Source organism: Pteronotus mesoamericanus, unplaced genomic scaffold (assembly GCF_021234165.1).
Source record: "Pteronotus mesoamericanus isolate MK-2021 breed Mesoamerican mustached bat unplaced genomic scaffold, CSHL_Meso_final scaffold_167, whole genome shotgun sequence".
Classification (NCBI taxonomy): Eukaryota; Metazoa; Chordata; class Mammalia; order Chiroptera; family Mormoopidae; genus Pteronotus; species Pteronotus mesoamericanus.
The window spans coordinates 11,864,210-11,879,805 of NW_026555308.1; the positions used below are offsets into that span (position 1 = coordinate 11,864,210).

The 15,596-nt window shown below is 37.5% G+C and overlaps 1 protein-coding gene across 3 annotated transcripts in view; it reads right to left on the reverse strand.

The window, feature by feature from the left end:
• The window catches only part of PARN (poly(A)-specific ribonuclease), a 173,095-nt gene that overhangs the window by 28,081 nt on the left and 129,418 nt on the right, over positions 1-15,596 (reverse strand). For all 3 annotated transcript variants that reach the window (XM_054589602.1, XM_054589603.1, XM_054589604.1), the window contains exon 22: positions 13,508-13,697. In XM_054589602.1, coding sequence (XP_054445577.1) covers positions 13,508-13,697 — 190 coding nt within the window. The remainder of the gene's footprint in view (positions 1-13,507; positions 13,698-15,596) is intronic.

The window sequence follows — 15,596 nt, forward strand, 5'->3', positions numbered from 1 at the left end:
CCCTCCCTTTCCACTCCCCAACCCCAGCTCATAGCAAACACCATTCCACTTTCTGTCTCTATGAACTTGACTACACTAGGTACCTCATTCATAACAATGGAATCATACCACATTTGTCTTTCTGTGACTGGTTTATTTTACTTAGCATAATATCCTCAAGGTTCATTTATGTTGCAGCATGTCAAAATTTCCTTGCTTTTTTAAGTTGAACAATATTCTACACCAGCGATTTTCAACCCCTTTCGTCCCATGGCACACATAAACTAATTAGTAAAATTCTGCAGCACACCAAAAAACACCTGTGGCACACTGGTTGAAAATTACCATTCTATACCACATTTTGTTTATCCAAGTTGTGTGCATTTTTAAAAATATTGTTCTTAGGAATCTTGCAGAAATATCTTCTTTGAAAGGAAGCAATAGTGTCCTGACCTATCAGTCTGAGAGAAGTCAAGGGAAGTAGACAAGTTAGATCAGCTCAGCTTTCCCTGACACTGGCCAGGCAGACAGGACAATATTTAGAAGAGGTATTTGTTAGAGCTGCTTCTACATCTTGATGTTAAAAAGCTCCCAGGCTTTATGTCTTAGAAATGTTCCATGGTAAAATCAATTTGCCCGATACTTTAAAATTCTGTGTTTTACATTAATCAGATTCTATTTTTATGTTGTTTATTTGAATTTCTTAAATACTGCCTTCAGACCAGACTGATCCTTTCTTTGAACTGTCAGATGATAAGGTGGAAAGGACCTGAGTAACAGGGAAGACTAAGTGGATGGCCATAGTTACTAAAATAAAATAAAATAAAATAAAATAAAAATAATAATCATTTAGAACAGATTTTAAAAGTCCCTACCATCTTCCCAGTCTGAAATTACACAGGCCTTAAAAGATAATTAGGTCTAGGCAAAATCAGCAAAGAGAAGGGAAGGTAGCTGACCAGCAGAAAAGAGCTGTGTCAACAGCTCTATCATCTGGAGCAAGCTGTTTCCCTTCTTAGGAGTGAGGGGGAGAGAGAGAGAGAGAGAGAGAGAGATCGATCGATCAGTGAAATAGGACTAATAAGGCTACCTTAGTCCCCTGAGGGCTCTTCCTCAGTGCCCTGTGAGGATAAGGAATCATTATTCTTCTCATAATGGCATTTCATACTCTTAACATGTTTCCTACTGCCCCTTCCCTCCAGCTACTATTCCGGACTGAACAAACTCAGTATTTCCCCTTCCTTTCACCACTAAGTCATTTTCCTCTGGACTTGCTGTGATTCTTCTGCTCAAAAGCAACCGATCAATCCATCAAAGACCAGGACTGGATTCTAAGCGGGTGCCCACTGCCGAACATACTAGAAGGATGACACTTCAATATTTATTACATTGGCTTATAGGTCCCAGGGTCATTTCTGTCTTTAGAAGAACTAATAGTTTTACATTGATAATCCTTGGAACTAGATGTCTAAATCCTTTTCCCAGAGAAGTAAGGTTGAAATTCAGTTTTAAACGTAGGACTTCTCTAGTTTTTTTTTTGGTGGGTTTTTTTTTTTAAAGAAAACAAAATTAAAATGAGAGAGCATCTCTCTCAAATATGCACCCTCAACAGATGTAGATGTGCCATGTTCCAAAGCAGCAACTTAATACATTGTGCTATGGATCCATAACACCTACCTGTAAGTTAGAATCCTGTGTAACTTTAGCTAAATTATTTAGCTTCTTTGAGACTCAACTTTCTCCTACATAAATCAGGGGCATCACTAAGGGTTACACCGAGTTATTACACAGATTTCTGAAAAATGATGGAAAGCACCTAGCACAGTGCCTGGAATGCCTGGAACGAAGAGTCTGCTTAATAAATATGATCATTCTTTGTTTTTCATATTTATCTGTAGGAATTCCAAAAAGCATGCTGTGTGCAGTGAGCTTTATACTTTTATACTGATGGCTTAGAGAAAGAGATAAGCAAAGGTAAAAGAAGACTGATTCATCTGAACTAGAGCACTGGTCATGAACTGATCTTTCACAAAGCATCTGCCTTCACAATGTTCATGAATTTCAACTACAAGGTTGATCACTTAAACTAGGATTAAACACCCAAGTTAGCAGGTCAGTATGTTTTAAGGAGGCTGATGAACACTAAAGCCATTTGCAGTGTAGAGTCACATTTTAACAGAAGCAGAATAAGAGTGGCTTCTCAGAGATACAGTAAATAAAAAAAGGTAGAGAAAAGTATATGTGGTCCATTATCATCTACCTAACAAAGGTGGGGGGTATATCCATGTAGTTGTTTATATATTTGTTAAAATGGAAAGGTAGGCTAAAAACCAGTAAAACTGGTCACTGCAAGGGAGGGAGAAGTAAGTTGGAGAAAGCAGGAAGACAAGCTTGGTACAATAGATTTGACTGTGGAACCATATAAATGTTTTACATAAGTATAGGGCAAAATTAAATTTAAAAAAATGTAATCTGTAAAAGTAAAAATAAAGCAAACCAAAATGTTTACTAAGTTGGTAGCTTAACCACACAAAGAATAATTAATTACTTCAGTTGACTTTAAAATAAGGTGATTTGATTGTTCATCTCTGGTCAGAAAAACCCTAGGGACAAAAACTGCTACAAATATATAAAATTATTTTCAATAACTGTACTACTAGTAATGACACTGATATAGTTATTTTGAAACTAATAAAAGAGTGGGGCAAAAGGAGGTTTACAGTTGTGCATATGGAAAATAATATCATGTTTAATAAATAATACAAGAATAAATTGTTTCACATACTCACAACAGTAAATCTACTTTTGCCCCACCTTGTATATAGTAGGATAAAGCAAATAAATAATTTACTCTTATTAGAAACCAGAATTTTCAGCAAAGAAACAGGGAAACAAAACTTTTAAAATGTTAGATAAGTCCTGAAGCCTAACTGGAATTTGAAATACCAGTATAAACTTTAAAAAAAAAAAGGACTACATTGCTAGCTCTTTTCAGTCAAAAAGGCTATTAAAACAACAAAGAAGCCAGTATCAATCAACATCCTTAGAACCCATAGTATTGTTTCTTTTTTTAAAGTATATTTTATTGATTATGCTGTGACAGTTGTCCCTTTTTTTTCCTCCCCTTTATCCCCATCCACTGGGCACCCCCTCTCCCTACAGCATTCCCCCATCTTAGTTCACGTCCATGAGTCGTACATACAAGTTCTTTGGCTTCTCCATTTCCTATACTATTCTTAACCTCCCCCGTCTATTTTGTACCTACTATTTATGCTGCTTATTTCCTGTACCCTTTCCCCCTCATTCTTCCCCCTCCCCCTCTCCTCTGATCTCCATTTCTGTGATTCTGTTCCTGTTCTAGTTGTTTGCTTTGTTTTTCTTTTTTTATGTTTAGTTGTTGATAGTTGTGAGTTTGTTTTACTGTTTGTAGTTTTTATCTTTTTTTTAAGATAAGTCTCTTTAACATTTCATATAATAAGGGCTTGGTGATGATGAACTCCTTTAGCTTTACCTTATCTTGGAAGCATTTTTCTGCCCTTCCATTCTAAATGATAGTTTTGCTGGATAGAGTAATCTTAGATGTAGGTCCTTGCCTTTCATGACTTTGAATACTTCTTTCCAACTCCTTCTTGCCTGTAAGGTTTCTTTTGAGAAATCAGGTGATAGTCTAAGGGGAACTTATTCACAGATTACTCTCTCCTTTTGCTGCTTTTAAGATTCTCTCTTTATATTTAATCTTGGGTAATATAATTACGATGTGTCTTGGTGTGTTCCTCCTTGGGTCCAACTTCTTTGGGACTCCGAGTTTCCTGGACTTGCGTGTCTATTTCCTTCAGCACATTGGGGAAGTTCTCCTTTATTATCTTTTCGAATAAGTTTTCAATTTCTTGCTCTTCTTCTTCTCCTTCTGGCACCCCTATCATTTGGGTGTTGGAACAATTAAAGTTGTCCCAGAGGTTCCTGAGCCTCTCCTTATTTTTTCTGAATTCCTGTTTCTTCATTCTGTTCTGGTTGAATATTTATCTCTTTCTTCTGATCTAAATTGTTGACTTGAGTCACGTTTTCCTTCCCTTCACTGTTGGTTCCCTGTATATTTTTCTTTATTTCACTTTGCAAAGCGTTCACTTTTTCCTCCATTTTGTCATACAATTTCTGTGAGCATCCAGAAACTGTCAACAATAGCCAACAATTTCTGTGAGCATCCAGATTACCAGTGTTTTGAACTCTGAATCTGATAGGTTGGCTCTCTCTTCATTGCTTCGTTGTATTTTTTTTTTTCTGGAGTTTTCATCTGTTCTTTCATTTGGGCCTTATTTCTTTGTCTTGGTGCTCCTGTTATATTATAAGGGGTGGAGCCTTATATATTCGCCAGGGTGGCGCAACACATTTTGATGCACTGTGGTGCTGTATGTGGGAGAAGGGTCAGAGAGGGAACATGGCCACTTGCTTTGTTCTAGCCCCACTTTCACGAGACTGGCAATTTCTCCTACCACCACAATCTCCACAGGTTTTTTTTACAGCCAGAGGTTCTAAGGCCTTATCTTGCCCATGCTGGAACCCTGGGTTGCGTGGTCAGTCTTACCCCACAATTGTTCCTTCCAGTTTATTAGCACACGAATGTGGGACCACAGTCCACCAGCCACTGCAGTCGATGCCTCACCCGCCTGGTCCGGCAGCCACTGCCTTGCCTGTCATCCTGTCTCCATGGCTGCCCATCTCCTACCAGCCTGGATGAATGTTTCTTCTTTAACTCCTTGGTTGTCAGACTTCCATTCAGTTTGATTTCCTGGCAGTTCTGGTTGTTTTTTGTTTTTAAATTGGCTGTTGTCCTTTTGGTTGTGTAAGGAAGTGAAGCCTATCTACCTATGCCTCCATCTTGGCCCGAAGTCCAGCTTATGGTTTCTAAATACCATTTCCCCTTAAAAGGAACAGGCCCTTTGGAGAAATGGCTGATTCCAAATATACAAGGAGGAACCCCCAAAAACCCAGCAGTTATTTAGTAAAAATTGTGTATTTATTCTTACATGTTTAACTTCAGTAACCTTCAAAGTACTCTCCTCTCCATTTGATGCAATACACCTATTGAGACGGTTTTTTCCACTGCTCAAAATAGTTTTTGAAATTGTGGATTTTGATGCCTTTTAAAAAGTGCTTCTGTCATTTTTTTGTTTCACCTCTTCCACATCAGCCAAATGTTTCCCTTTGAGGACTTTCTTTATCAAGTGAAACAAAAAAAGAGTCCCTCAGGGTGAGACTGGATGAATAGGGAGGGCGAGGCACGAAGTTACGCTGATTTTGGTCAAAAACTGTTGGAACACTCAGTGTGGTATGGGCGTGTCCCCATCATGAAATGGGCAAATGCGTTGAAGGAGTCCTCAAAAAAAATTCACTGAAGCCCAAAGCTGCTCGCTCACAACAACGCCAGCTGGTACACTGATACAGATGGGTTCCTAGAACACTCACCTAGCAGGGAAGCCTGTACTACAAAGGGCCCGCCCTCCTGAAGATAATTTTGGTTTTGTGGGGGGGGGGGGGGGGGATTTCCCTCAAGTAAGGTAGGAAGTGTGTAAGAGCCTGGAATGTCTTCTTAAACATACCAGAAGTCATAGAAGCTATTAAAGACCACTGGAACGGCATCAGGATTCTCAAGAGGCAACTCTAAATGGTTCCCACTGGCCATAAACAAGATAATTAGAGCATTAAAAAGAATAGCAAATGTAACATATGAAAATATATAAAGTATATATTTTAAAAACCCATGGTTCAAAACAAATAAAATAAACCTCATTGCTCACCTTAGGAAGGTGCTAGCAAGGAAACCAATGAATTATTCTGAAAACTGATTTTTAAAGGGTGTGTCAGGGCCCTGACTGAAATGGCTTATTTGGGTGGGTTTCATCCTGTGAAGTGAAAGGTCACTGGTTCAATTCCCAGTCAGGGCACGTGCCTGGGTGGCAAGTATGGTCCCTGATCCAGGCATGTCTGAGAGGCAGCTGATTGATGTTTCTCTCCCTTTCTCTCTCCCCACTTCCCTTCTCTCAAAAATAAGTAAATAAAATCTTTCTTTAGAAAAGTACATGGGGGTAGAGATTAAAGAATTTATTCTGCTTTTTCTAGATGAACTGTAGTTCCAGATAGCCAAATAAATAATGAGAAGAAATTTTATATTTTAAATAAAAGCATCTGGGATAATAAATTAAGAAGGAAAAAACTATAATATTATCATTTTGCAACTCTTAATGAAATAATGAATCTAGCATTGACCATTAATGGCTACTAAAACCAACAGGTGAAATCTGATAGGGAACTTCATATTGGATGGACCAGAATAGCAACATTTTCAACCCACTTGATCAATCTTACCACAAAAAGAGAGATAAGTAGACATTTTATGCCACACAATGTGATGCAATAGGAAATACACAGAACCTTCTGCGAAATATTTTTTTTAATTTATTAATTTTAGGTGGGGGGGTGGGAGAGGGGAGAGAGAGAGAGAAAGAGCAAGAAGGAAAGAAGCATCAATTTGTTGTCCCACTTATTTATGCATTCATTGGTTGATTCTTGATGATCCTGACCAGGGATTGAACCCACAACCTTGGTGTATAGGAACAACACTCTATAAACAACTGAGCTTCCAGCCAGGACCTGAAATATTCTTGTCATTAGTACAGTCCTAAATCAAGTTTATAGGTCTAACTACCAGTTAAGTACAAACACAGTAGTCAGGGAACATGTTAAACAACCTTAAAAGAATGTTCCAAAATATGGAATTCTACAGAGCAAACAACCTGGTTTCTGAAATATACTGCAAAGGGGTGGGGGGTGTGTGGGGAAGGGAATTCAGAGAAAGGGAATTCACAGATTAAGGGAGATATGAGATGTCAATTAAATGTAACATGTGACCTTGTTTACAAACTAGAGGTCAAACAAAATTATTTTTAAAAATTTGTGAGCAGGAAATTTGAATACTGGATATCTTCAGGAATTATTAATTTTTAAGGGTAGTAGTGTTCGAGTTTTGTTTAAAACTGGTTACTCATCTTTTTGATACATATATAGACTATGGCTGAAATGATAGCTGTAAGTGATTTGTTTCCAAATTATCTGAAGGGAAGGGGGAGAGAAAGAGTACTAATGAAAGAGAACTACTGACTTGTTACGAGTTAGATGGGAGTTTTGTTTGTATATTATTTTCTCTACTCTTGTATATACTTAAAGTGTTTTCTGTAATGAAAAGTTCTGATATTCTTTTCAGCAAAAGTTCAAAAAGGCCTCTCTTCTGCTTCTTAGGATATCACTTATAAATGAAAAGATACAAGCTCTTAGATGTCTTCTTAGGTGTGCGGTGATTATAGTCAAGACAACAGCCCCCTGTATGGGATGTACCTAGATGCAATCAACCTGTTTGAGCACTTTCTTTCCCTGAGGACAGGGCTATCCCAGGCCTGGAAAAGAACAGGGCTCTGCAGATCACCCTGGTATCAGATCCAATTCTTGGTCAAGAACTGTTTAATCTCCCTGAGACTCTGAAATGGGGATGATGTCACCTCCTCCTCATCTAGCCCAGCGCAGGCACTCAGGAAACAGACACTTGAGTATTTACTCATTCACTAATTCACCCAACCTCTGAGTACATACTCTGAATCAGACACTAGGTTAGGTGCTAGTGATATAAAGACATGGAAAACATGGCACCTGCCTCGAAGGAAACCAGGAAAGTAAATCAATGATTATAGTGCTACTGTATTTGAAGTTCTGGAAGTATACAATTTTTGGATCTAGAATTCTATATTCAGCAACATTATCAATTAGGAAGGTGAAATAGAGGCATTAAAGAGAAAGAAAAAAGAAAAAATACACCACTTAGAAAAGAAAATTACTTCTCTCAAAATAAGTCTACACAATAAAAGGCTGAGATATTTGGAAGATTCTCCTTTGGATAGCAAAGTTTTGATGACGTAAGAATGCATTTTTGTCTCTGTAGGCCCCACCTATGCCTTTTTCTCTTGAGAACTGCATTTACACAATCATAATAATACATGCTATATGCCTGCTGCCATCTCTTAAAATCAACCTCTCAAGAAAACACAACAATATCGATACAAAAAAGTAGTAAGCAGTATAAATAACCTACCTAACCAAAGTGAAAAGGGGACAGAGAGAGATGAAAGGTGCTAATGTGCCTAATTTTTACTTTTATAGAAGTTATTGAGATATACTGGTCAAAGTTGGTAATACATTATTTAGATGTAGAGTGAAACCGCCAAAAGAAAATGATAAAGTCGCTGACACTGGCAAGAAGAACCAAGAATGAAGAACGAAGATTTCCCCCTCTTCATTTTATATTCTCTTATACTATGCAATTTTTAAAAAATGTATGCATTTATCACTTCAATGGTTTCAAAAGTGTCATGGGAAACACTTTCTCTGCAAAAATATAGGTAACCCACAATATCTACATTCAATGCACTAACTCTGCCCAAATACAAGAAAGATTCTAAGGTCAGTAGACTAGATAACTTCTACAGTCCTTTCCAGAAGCTAAGGGTCTATCCAAAGGAATATGCAAATTGTAGTTGTCATTTGGTTAAGATAAAGACACAGATGTAATTCCGTTCCTAAGCGATGAAGCAAAAAAGAATGAAACAACAGGAAATTTCCCCAGAAAAAGGCAGCTGAGAACTAGAAACAGAGAAGCAGTTAAAGCTGAATGGAGGTTTCTGCAATGGAGCCAGGAGCAAGAAAGAAGAAATAAGAAATGGCAAACACAGAGCTTCAGAGTGTACTTCTTACTGCCAAGAGGGAGCTGCTTGACTAGGGCATGAGGGGCTAGTTACTCGGGCTGCAGAAATGCATTCTTCGATTGGGGATGGGGGAGTCTGAGAGTGAGAGGCAAACACTCTCAGTACCTGAAACAGTCAAGCAATTAAATATGTTAATCGAGGACCAAGACACAGAGGACAAAAAGGGCTAAATACAGGTTTTTTCTGCCACAGGCTAGTGGTTTCTACCCATCTTTTGAAGTCATGGGGAGAAGGAGCTTCTAAAAAGTTCTAGTATACAGGTGGTTAGGTGGGCATTCAAAGGCTGTCCACTGAAACGGTCAATAATCTTTTCTTATCAGATGAGCTGACTTTTATTATTTAGCGTAGCTTTTTTTATTTTTTTAAATTTTCTTGAAGTTTTCCAAAGGGAAGCACTGAAAGCAATTGACTTTTTTTTTTTTTTAAATCCATAGTGGGTACATTTGAAAATTTTATTTATTTATTTTTAGAGAGGCGGGAAGGGAGGGAGAAAGGGAGAGGGACATTGATGTGTGAGAGATACAATGACTGGTTGCCTCTCATACACCCCCAACTGGCCCACAACCCAGGCATGTGCCCTGACCTGAAATCAAACTGGTGATCTTTCGATTCACAGGCCGGCGCTCAATCCACTGAGCCACATCGGCCAGGGGTTTGCTTGGTGTAGTTTTAAATGCGTTTTATTAGAAAAGAAGAAATGTAGTAAAATCAATGAGTTAAGTCCCCACATTAAAAAGCCAGACAAATAACAAATCCAAAATATGCAAAAGAAATAATGAGTGTAAATAAATGAAAAAATAAGACACAAAGAAAACACAGGGAAAAAACCCAATAAAATTAAAGTTGGTTCTTTGAAAGAATTAACTGATAATCACCTAGCAAGGAAAAATAAATGAAACACAAATTACAAATATCAGTAGTTTTTAAAGGGACATAATTTTAGATCCTACAGATATTAAAATTATAATATTATTCTGAGCTAGTAATTTTATGCTAATGAAATTTGACAACTTAAAGGAAATGAAATATTCCTTGAAAAACACAAATTCCTTAAAGTGATACAAGAAGAAATAGAACATCTAAACAACCTAATCTATGAAAGAAATTGAGTTCATAATGAAAAACCATTCCAGGGAAGCTATGTCCAGATGTCTTCACTAGTACTTTAAGAAAGAATCCTATATACATTGTTTCAGAAAATAGCAGAAGAAACTTCCTCGCTAGTTTTTATGAGGTCAGCATACTTCTGATACAAAAACTTGACAGAAATATAAAAGAAAATTACAATCTAATATTCCTCATACATAAAGCCATAAAATATTAGCAAATCAAATCCGGAAACATGTAAAAAGGAAAATGTATCATGATCAAGTGGATTTCTTCCAGGAATGCAAATTTGACTGAGCATTTAAAACCAATCAATGTAATTCAAAACATTTTCAAAATAAAGGACAAAACCCATATGATAATTTTAAAAGATACAAAGAGAGCCTCTGAAAATATTCAACATCCATTCATGATACAAACTCCTAGCAAACTAGAAATAGAAGATAACTTCTTCAGTCTGAAAAAGGACTTGAATGGACAACCTAAAAATCATTATTTCATGGAGAAACACTGAACTTCCTCTCTCTAATACTGGAAACAGGGCAGGAATTTCCCCTCTTCCCATTTCTAGTTAACAATATACAAGAGGTACTAGTCACTGCAGTAAGGCAAGAAAAAGAAATAAGAGACATACATATTGGAAAGTAAAACTTTTGTTAACTAGCACACCAACATGATTACATTAAAGCCCTGTGGAATATTAAAAAAAACAAAAAACCACAAAACAACTATCAGAGTAAGTAAATTTTAAAAGGTTGCAGGGTACAATATCAATATACAACAATTAATTATATTCTATATAGAAGCAATTATATTCTATATAGAAACAATTTTAATTATTTTAAGAAACTTCCATTTATAATAGCATCAATAATATATACTATTTAGAAAGAATATTAACATAAGACATTTCAGACTTCTACAGCAAAACCTACAAAACAGGCCTAGTGAAGAAAGAGACAAGATGACCCCAAAATTTATTTGGAATACAAAGGATCTAGAAGAGCCATAACAATATGAAAAAGAAAACAACATTGGACGGTTTATGCTACCTGATTTTAAGTCTTACTATAAAGTCACAAAAATAAGAAAGCAATGTACTGACATCAGAATAGACATAAAAATGAATGAAATAGAGGAGTTCAGAAACAGACCTAGATGATACATGGTCAATTTATTTTAGACAAAAATGCCAAGTTAATCCAGTAAGGAAAGAAAAATCTTTTGAACAAATGCTGCTGGAACAACTGAGCATCAATATATAGAAAATTAACACTGACTCCAATTATCATTCCATATGCAAAATTACTATGACATAGATTATGAGTTAAATATAAACTCTGAAACTATGATCCTTCTAGAAGAACAGAGATAAGAAAATCATTGCAACTTTGGAGTATGCAAAGATATTTTGTCAGGGATAAAACCCGCTAACCATAAAGAAAAAAAATTATAAACAGGACATCATCAAATTATAAATATTTGCTCATCAAAAGCACTGCTAATAAAATGAGCTGGCAACACAAACCCAAGAAAATATATTTGCAATACATTTATCTGACAAAAGATGTGTATCCAGAATACATAAAAGAGCTCCTAAGTAAAAACAGTAAAAAGATGAACAAGCCAACTAGAAAATGGGAAAGACACTTAAATTCCACCTCAAAAAGAAAATATCTGAATGGCCAATAAGCACACAAACAGGTGATTAATATCATTAGTCACCAGAGAAACATATATTAAAACTGTAAGGCACAGATTAAAACCATAAAGCAGTATCATCTTATATCCTCTAGACTGGTTAGAACAAAAAACACTAACGCGCTGGATGTGGGAAAGGATATGGAGCAACTGCAACTTTCACACAATACTGGTGGAGTATAGTATGGGACGTCCAGTATGGAGAACTGTTTGGTTGTTCTTATAAAGTTTAATATACACCTAACCTAAGAACCAACAACCCTAGTCTTAGGTATTTACTGAAGACAAGTGAAAACACATGCCCATAATTTTTTTTTTTTAAGGAAATGATCATAGCAGCCTTATTTATAATAGTTCCAAAATGGAAACAACCCCAATGTCCACCAACAGAACAGGTAAGTGTATATTCATATAGAGAAATACTACTGAACGATAAAAAATAATGAACTATTGATGCATACAATATCAGGGATGAATTTCAAAAAGATGTTAAGCAAATGAAGCCAAACACAGTACCACATGATTCCATTTTTTACAAATTCCAAGAAGAAAAATTAATCTATAGCAGCGATTTTCAACTGTTGTGCCACAAGAATTTTTAAAATGTGTAATACCAGACTATTCCAGTCAGGGGCACTGACCTCTTTTCCCTTTGATTAGCAAATAAAAAAGGGACAATAGCCAACACAACAAGAGCCGCCCAGTGTGAATAGATCAAACTATACCTATTTTTTTGTCAGACTGGCAAAAAATATATTGCCATGGCTGGTGTGGCTTAGTGGACTGAGTACCAGCCTGCAAACCAGCCTGTCTAGGGCACATGCCTGTGGGCCAGGACCCCGATGGGGGCCGTGCGAGAGGCAACCACACATGGATGCTTCCCTCTCTCTTTTTCTCCCTCCCTTCCCCTCTCTAAAATAAATAAAATCTTTGAAAAATATATATATATTTATACATTGGTGCACCACAGAATTTGAGTAATTAGTTTATGTGTGCCACGAGATGAAAAAGGTTGAAAATCGCTGATCTATAGTGATAGAAATCAAAATTAGTGGCTTAGGGCAGTGGGCTGCTTAAAAGGGGTACAAGGAAGCTCTTGGGGGAGATAAAAACATTCTGTATCTTTCCTAGGGTAGTGGTTACATGGGTGTTTGTAACTGTTAAAATTCTTTGCAATAAACATTTTAAGTCTCTACATTTTATTGTATGTTAATTATACCTCAATTTTTAAAATCTCTATAAAACCATCTAAAAAGTATGAAGAGCAATATAAAATATTAACTGTGATTGCTTCGGCATAGTGGGATTCCAGCTAACTTTTTCTTCTGCTAATTCACACCTTTATGAACTTTACAATTTTCTATAATGAACTTCTCCCACCCCTGTTCTTTATACCTGTGTTTTGTAGTTTCACAAACATGCCAAAATGTTACCAAGTATTTCTCTCCTGAAAGTAGGATTATGAAAACCATTAAAGGAAGTAGTTATCAAGTTCTCTTTCTATAGTAGGTATGTGGTATAGATCTGTATGTAGGACCTGAAGGGAATTCAGAAGCTCAGGCAGAGGGAACATGGCATGCTGAGAAGAGGAAGGAATCAGAGTTCAACCCTGAACCTGGTTCTCTCACTGAAAGTGATGGGCAGTCATGGAGGCCTCTGTTTCCTCACCTCTAAAGTGGGAATAAGATGCATCTGTTTACCTCAACAGGGCTTTGTTGAGTGTTGAGTGTTAAGTGAATCAGCTGTGGTTGATAAAGCACAGAGGGAATTAAGGTAGTAGTAACTTCTGACATCATGGGGAAAGTTTTTAAAAAGTCTTTCTCAAAAGTCAGATTACTTACAATCCCGTAGAAAGCAACAAGATATTGCTAGAACAACTCTGTCCTTTTAAATCAATAACCAAAGATTCTTACCTATTGGTGCGGTAATAGTGATTCTGCAGAGCACAGGATATGCACTGATTGTTTAACCGCTTTCTCTCAACCTCCTTCCAACTATCTTCTGGCCACTTTCTCTTGATCTGCTTCTCCTCGTGTTTTTTCCCCACATATTCAGCATAGGTCTGAATCCGATAGCTTTCTGCATATTTGCTGGTATTGACAGCTACAATGAAAAGAAAAAATTCATATAAAAGATTCTGACCTAGCCCCAGAGGTGGCACTAAGGTAGTCAAAGGAGCCCTGGGTCCAGGTTTGAGCTCAGACACCGGCTCTGCCACTTAGAAGCCAGGTGGCCTTGGCAACGTTCCACAGATTCTCCAAGTCTGAGCTCCTCATCTGGAAAAAAGAGAGACGTCACTGCTCCCCAGTCTCCCTCATAGCATGAAAGTGCTATGAAAACTGTAAAGCACCACCATGCTGTAAGTAAAACAATTTTCAAAATGTTTGCAGGCACCATTACTATTGTTCATTTTCAGAATATGAAAGTGAAAACAACAGTGAAACAAAACCACTGAGGGAAAATTGTAAACGCTCATTTATGTTGTTAAAAATAAAAATGGCAATAAAAGCAATCTTCACTGTCAAATGCTGAAGGTCTACCTGTGGCCAGTGTTTTGCATACATAACGTCTAATCTTCACAATATACTTGCAAGGGAGGAACTGTTTTTGCTGATGAGAAAGCAGGGGCACTGAAGTCAGGTGACTTACCACAGACCATACCACGGGGAAGTGGAAGTGATGGGATGCAAAACCAGGCTACTGTGACCTGAAGGCCAGGGGCTATCTCACTGCTCTGCACCTTACTTCAGACTCAGCAAATTCAAGAGATCCCCACAATACCTAAGACATGCCTCTTCTCCTTCCACTTTTAAAGACCGCTAATTCTCTGTAATGTGTCTCTGGCTGGCAGGAGTACTTGAAAGCTGGATGGAGCTTATTCCCTCCTTGGTGTTAATGCTTGACTAAGGCCAGGTCAGTTTTGTTGCAATCCCTTGCTGCCTCTGCCTTGGGGACTGGTGGCACAGAAAATGCTGGTAGAGTGGGAGTGAGGACCCATGGAAGGCCTACTGGTGGATGGACACCCATTTCCTGGTTCTGGCTCATGCAATCTGAGCATATACGCTCCTAGCCCCACTCTCACTACCAACGTTATTACCCACACTAGAGGTGAGACAGTAAGAGCCTGGTCATGCTGCCTTGGTACCTGGTCAGCTTCAAAAGCACCATGGCACTTCACACAGAATGCACTGACCCACTCCTACCAAAGTTCTTGGTACAGAGTAGTTCTCAATAAATAATATGTGAATGAGTACAGCAAGTGGCGGGAAGCATGATGTTCTTTGAGAACATCAGAACTGGACATGGGACTCCAGTTATATTAGGGACCTTCAATCAGAGGGAAAAACAATAGTGTGAGAGGCAGATGCTCCACACATCCAACACCTGATACTTAATCTTCACTGCAAGTGGACCAGATTTGCTTAAAACTTCTCAGCACAACAGTGGATTACAGAATGTTGTACCCTAAATGTTTAGCAACTTGAAGAGCAAAATAAAATAGCTACAGAAAAAGAAAATTCTTAAAAAGCAACAAATTTTACTAAGAATTTTGCCGTACTTTTCAAACACTGACTCAAGTTACAGAGAAACAAAAATTAAAAAAATTAAAAAACCCTTGAGAATATTAAGAAGCTTTCATATTATATAGTCTCCCAAAGAAGTAGAGTGAGTTACTGGTATATGAGCTCGAAACAGCATGCTGACTCACAGATAAACAGAGACATCAAGTTCTGGAGACATGCTACTGACCAAAGACAGACACATCAGAGAACCACAGAAATAGGAACCTTTCTTGAAAACCTTATTCCTTGTGACAATTTTCCTGCTTTCAGTGGGCCACATTTCTGACTTTCCCCCTCATTTATCTAGCCACCCAACCATTTCCATATTAACAAACATCATCCCTCAGTGCTTCCATACACTAACTGCTCATTTGTGTCCGTCCAGGGACAACGCTAGGTACTTGGTATAAAGAAACATAATCTCCAGCCTCTTTAAGAT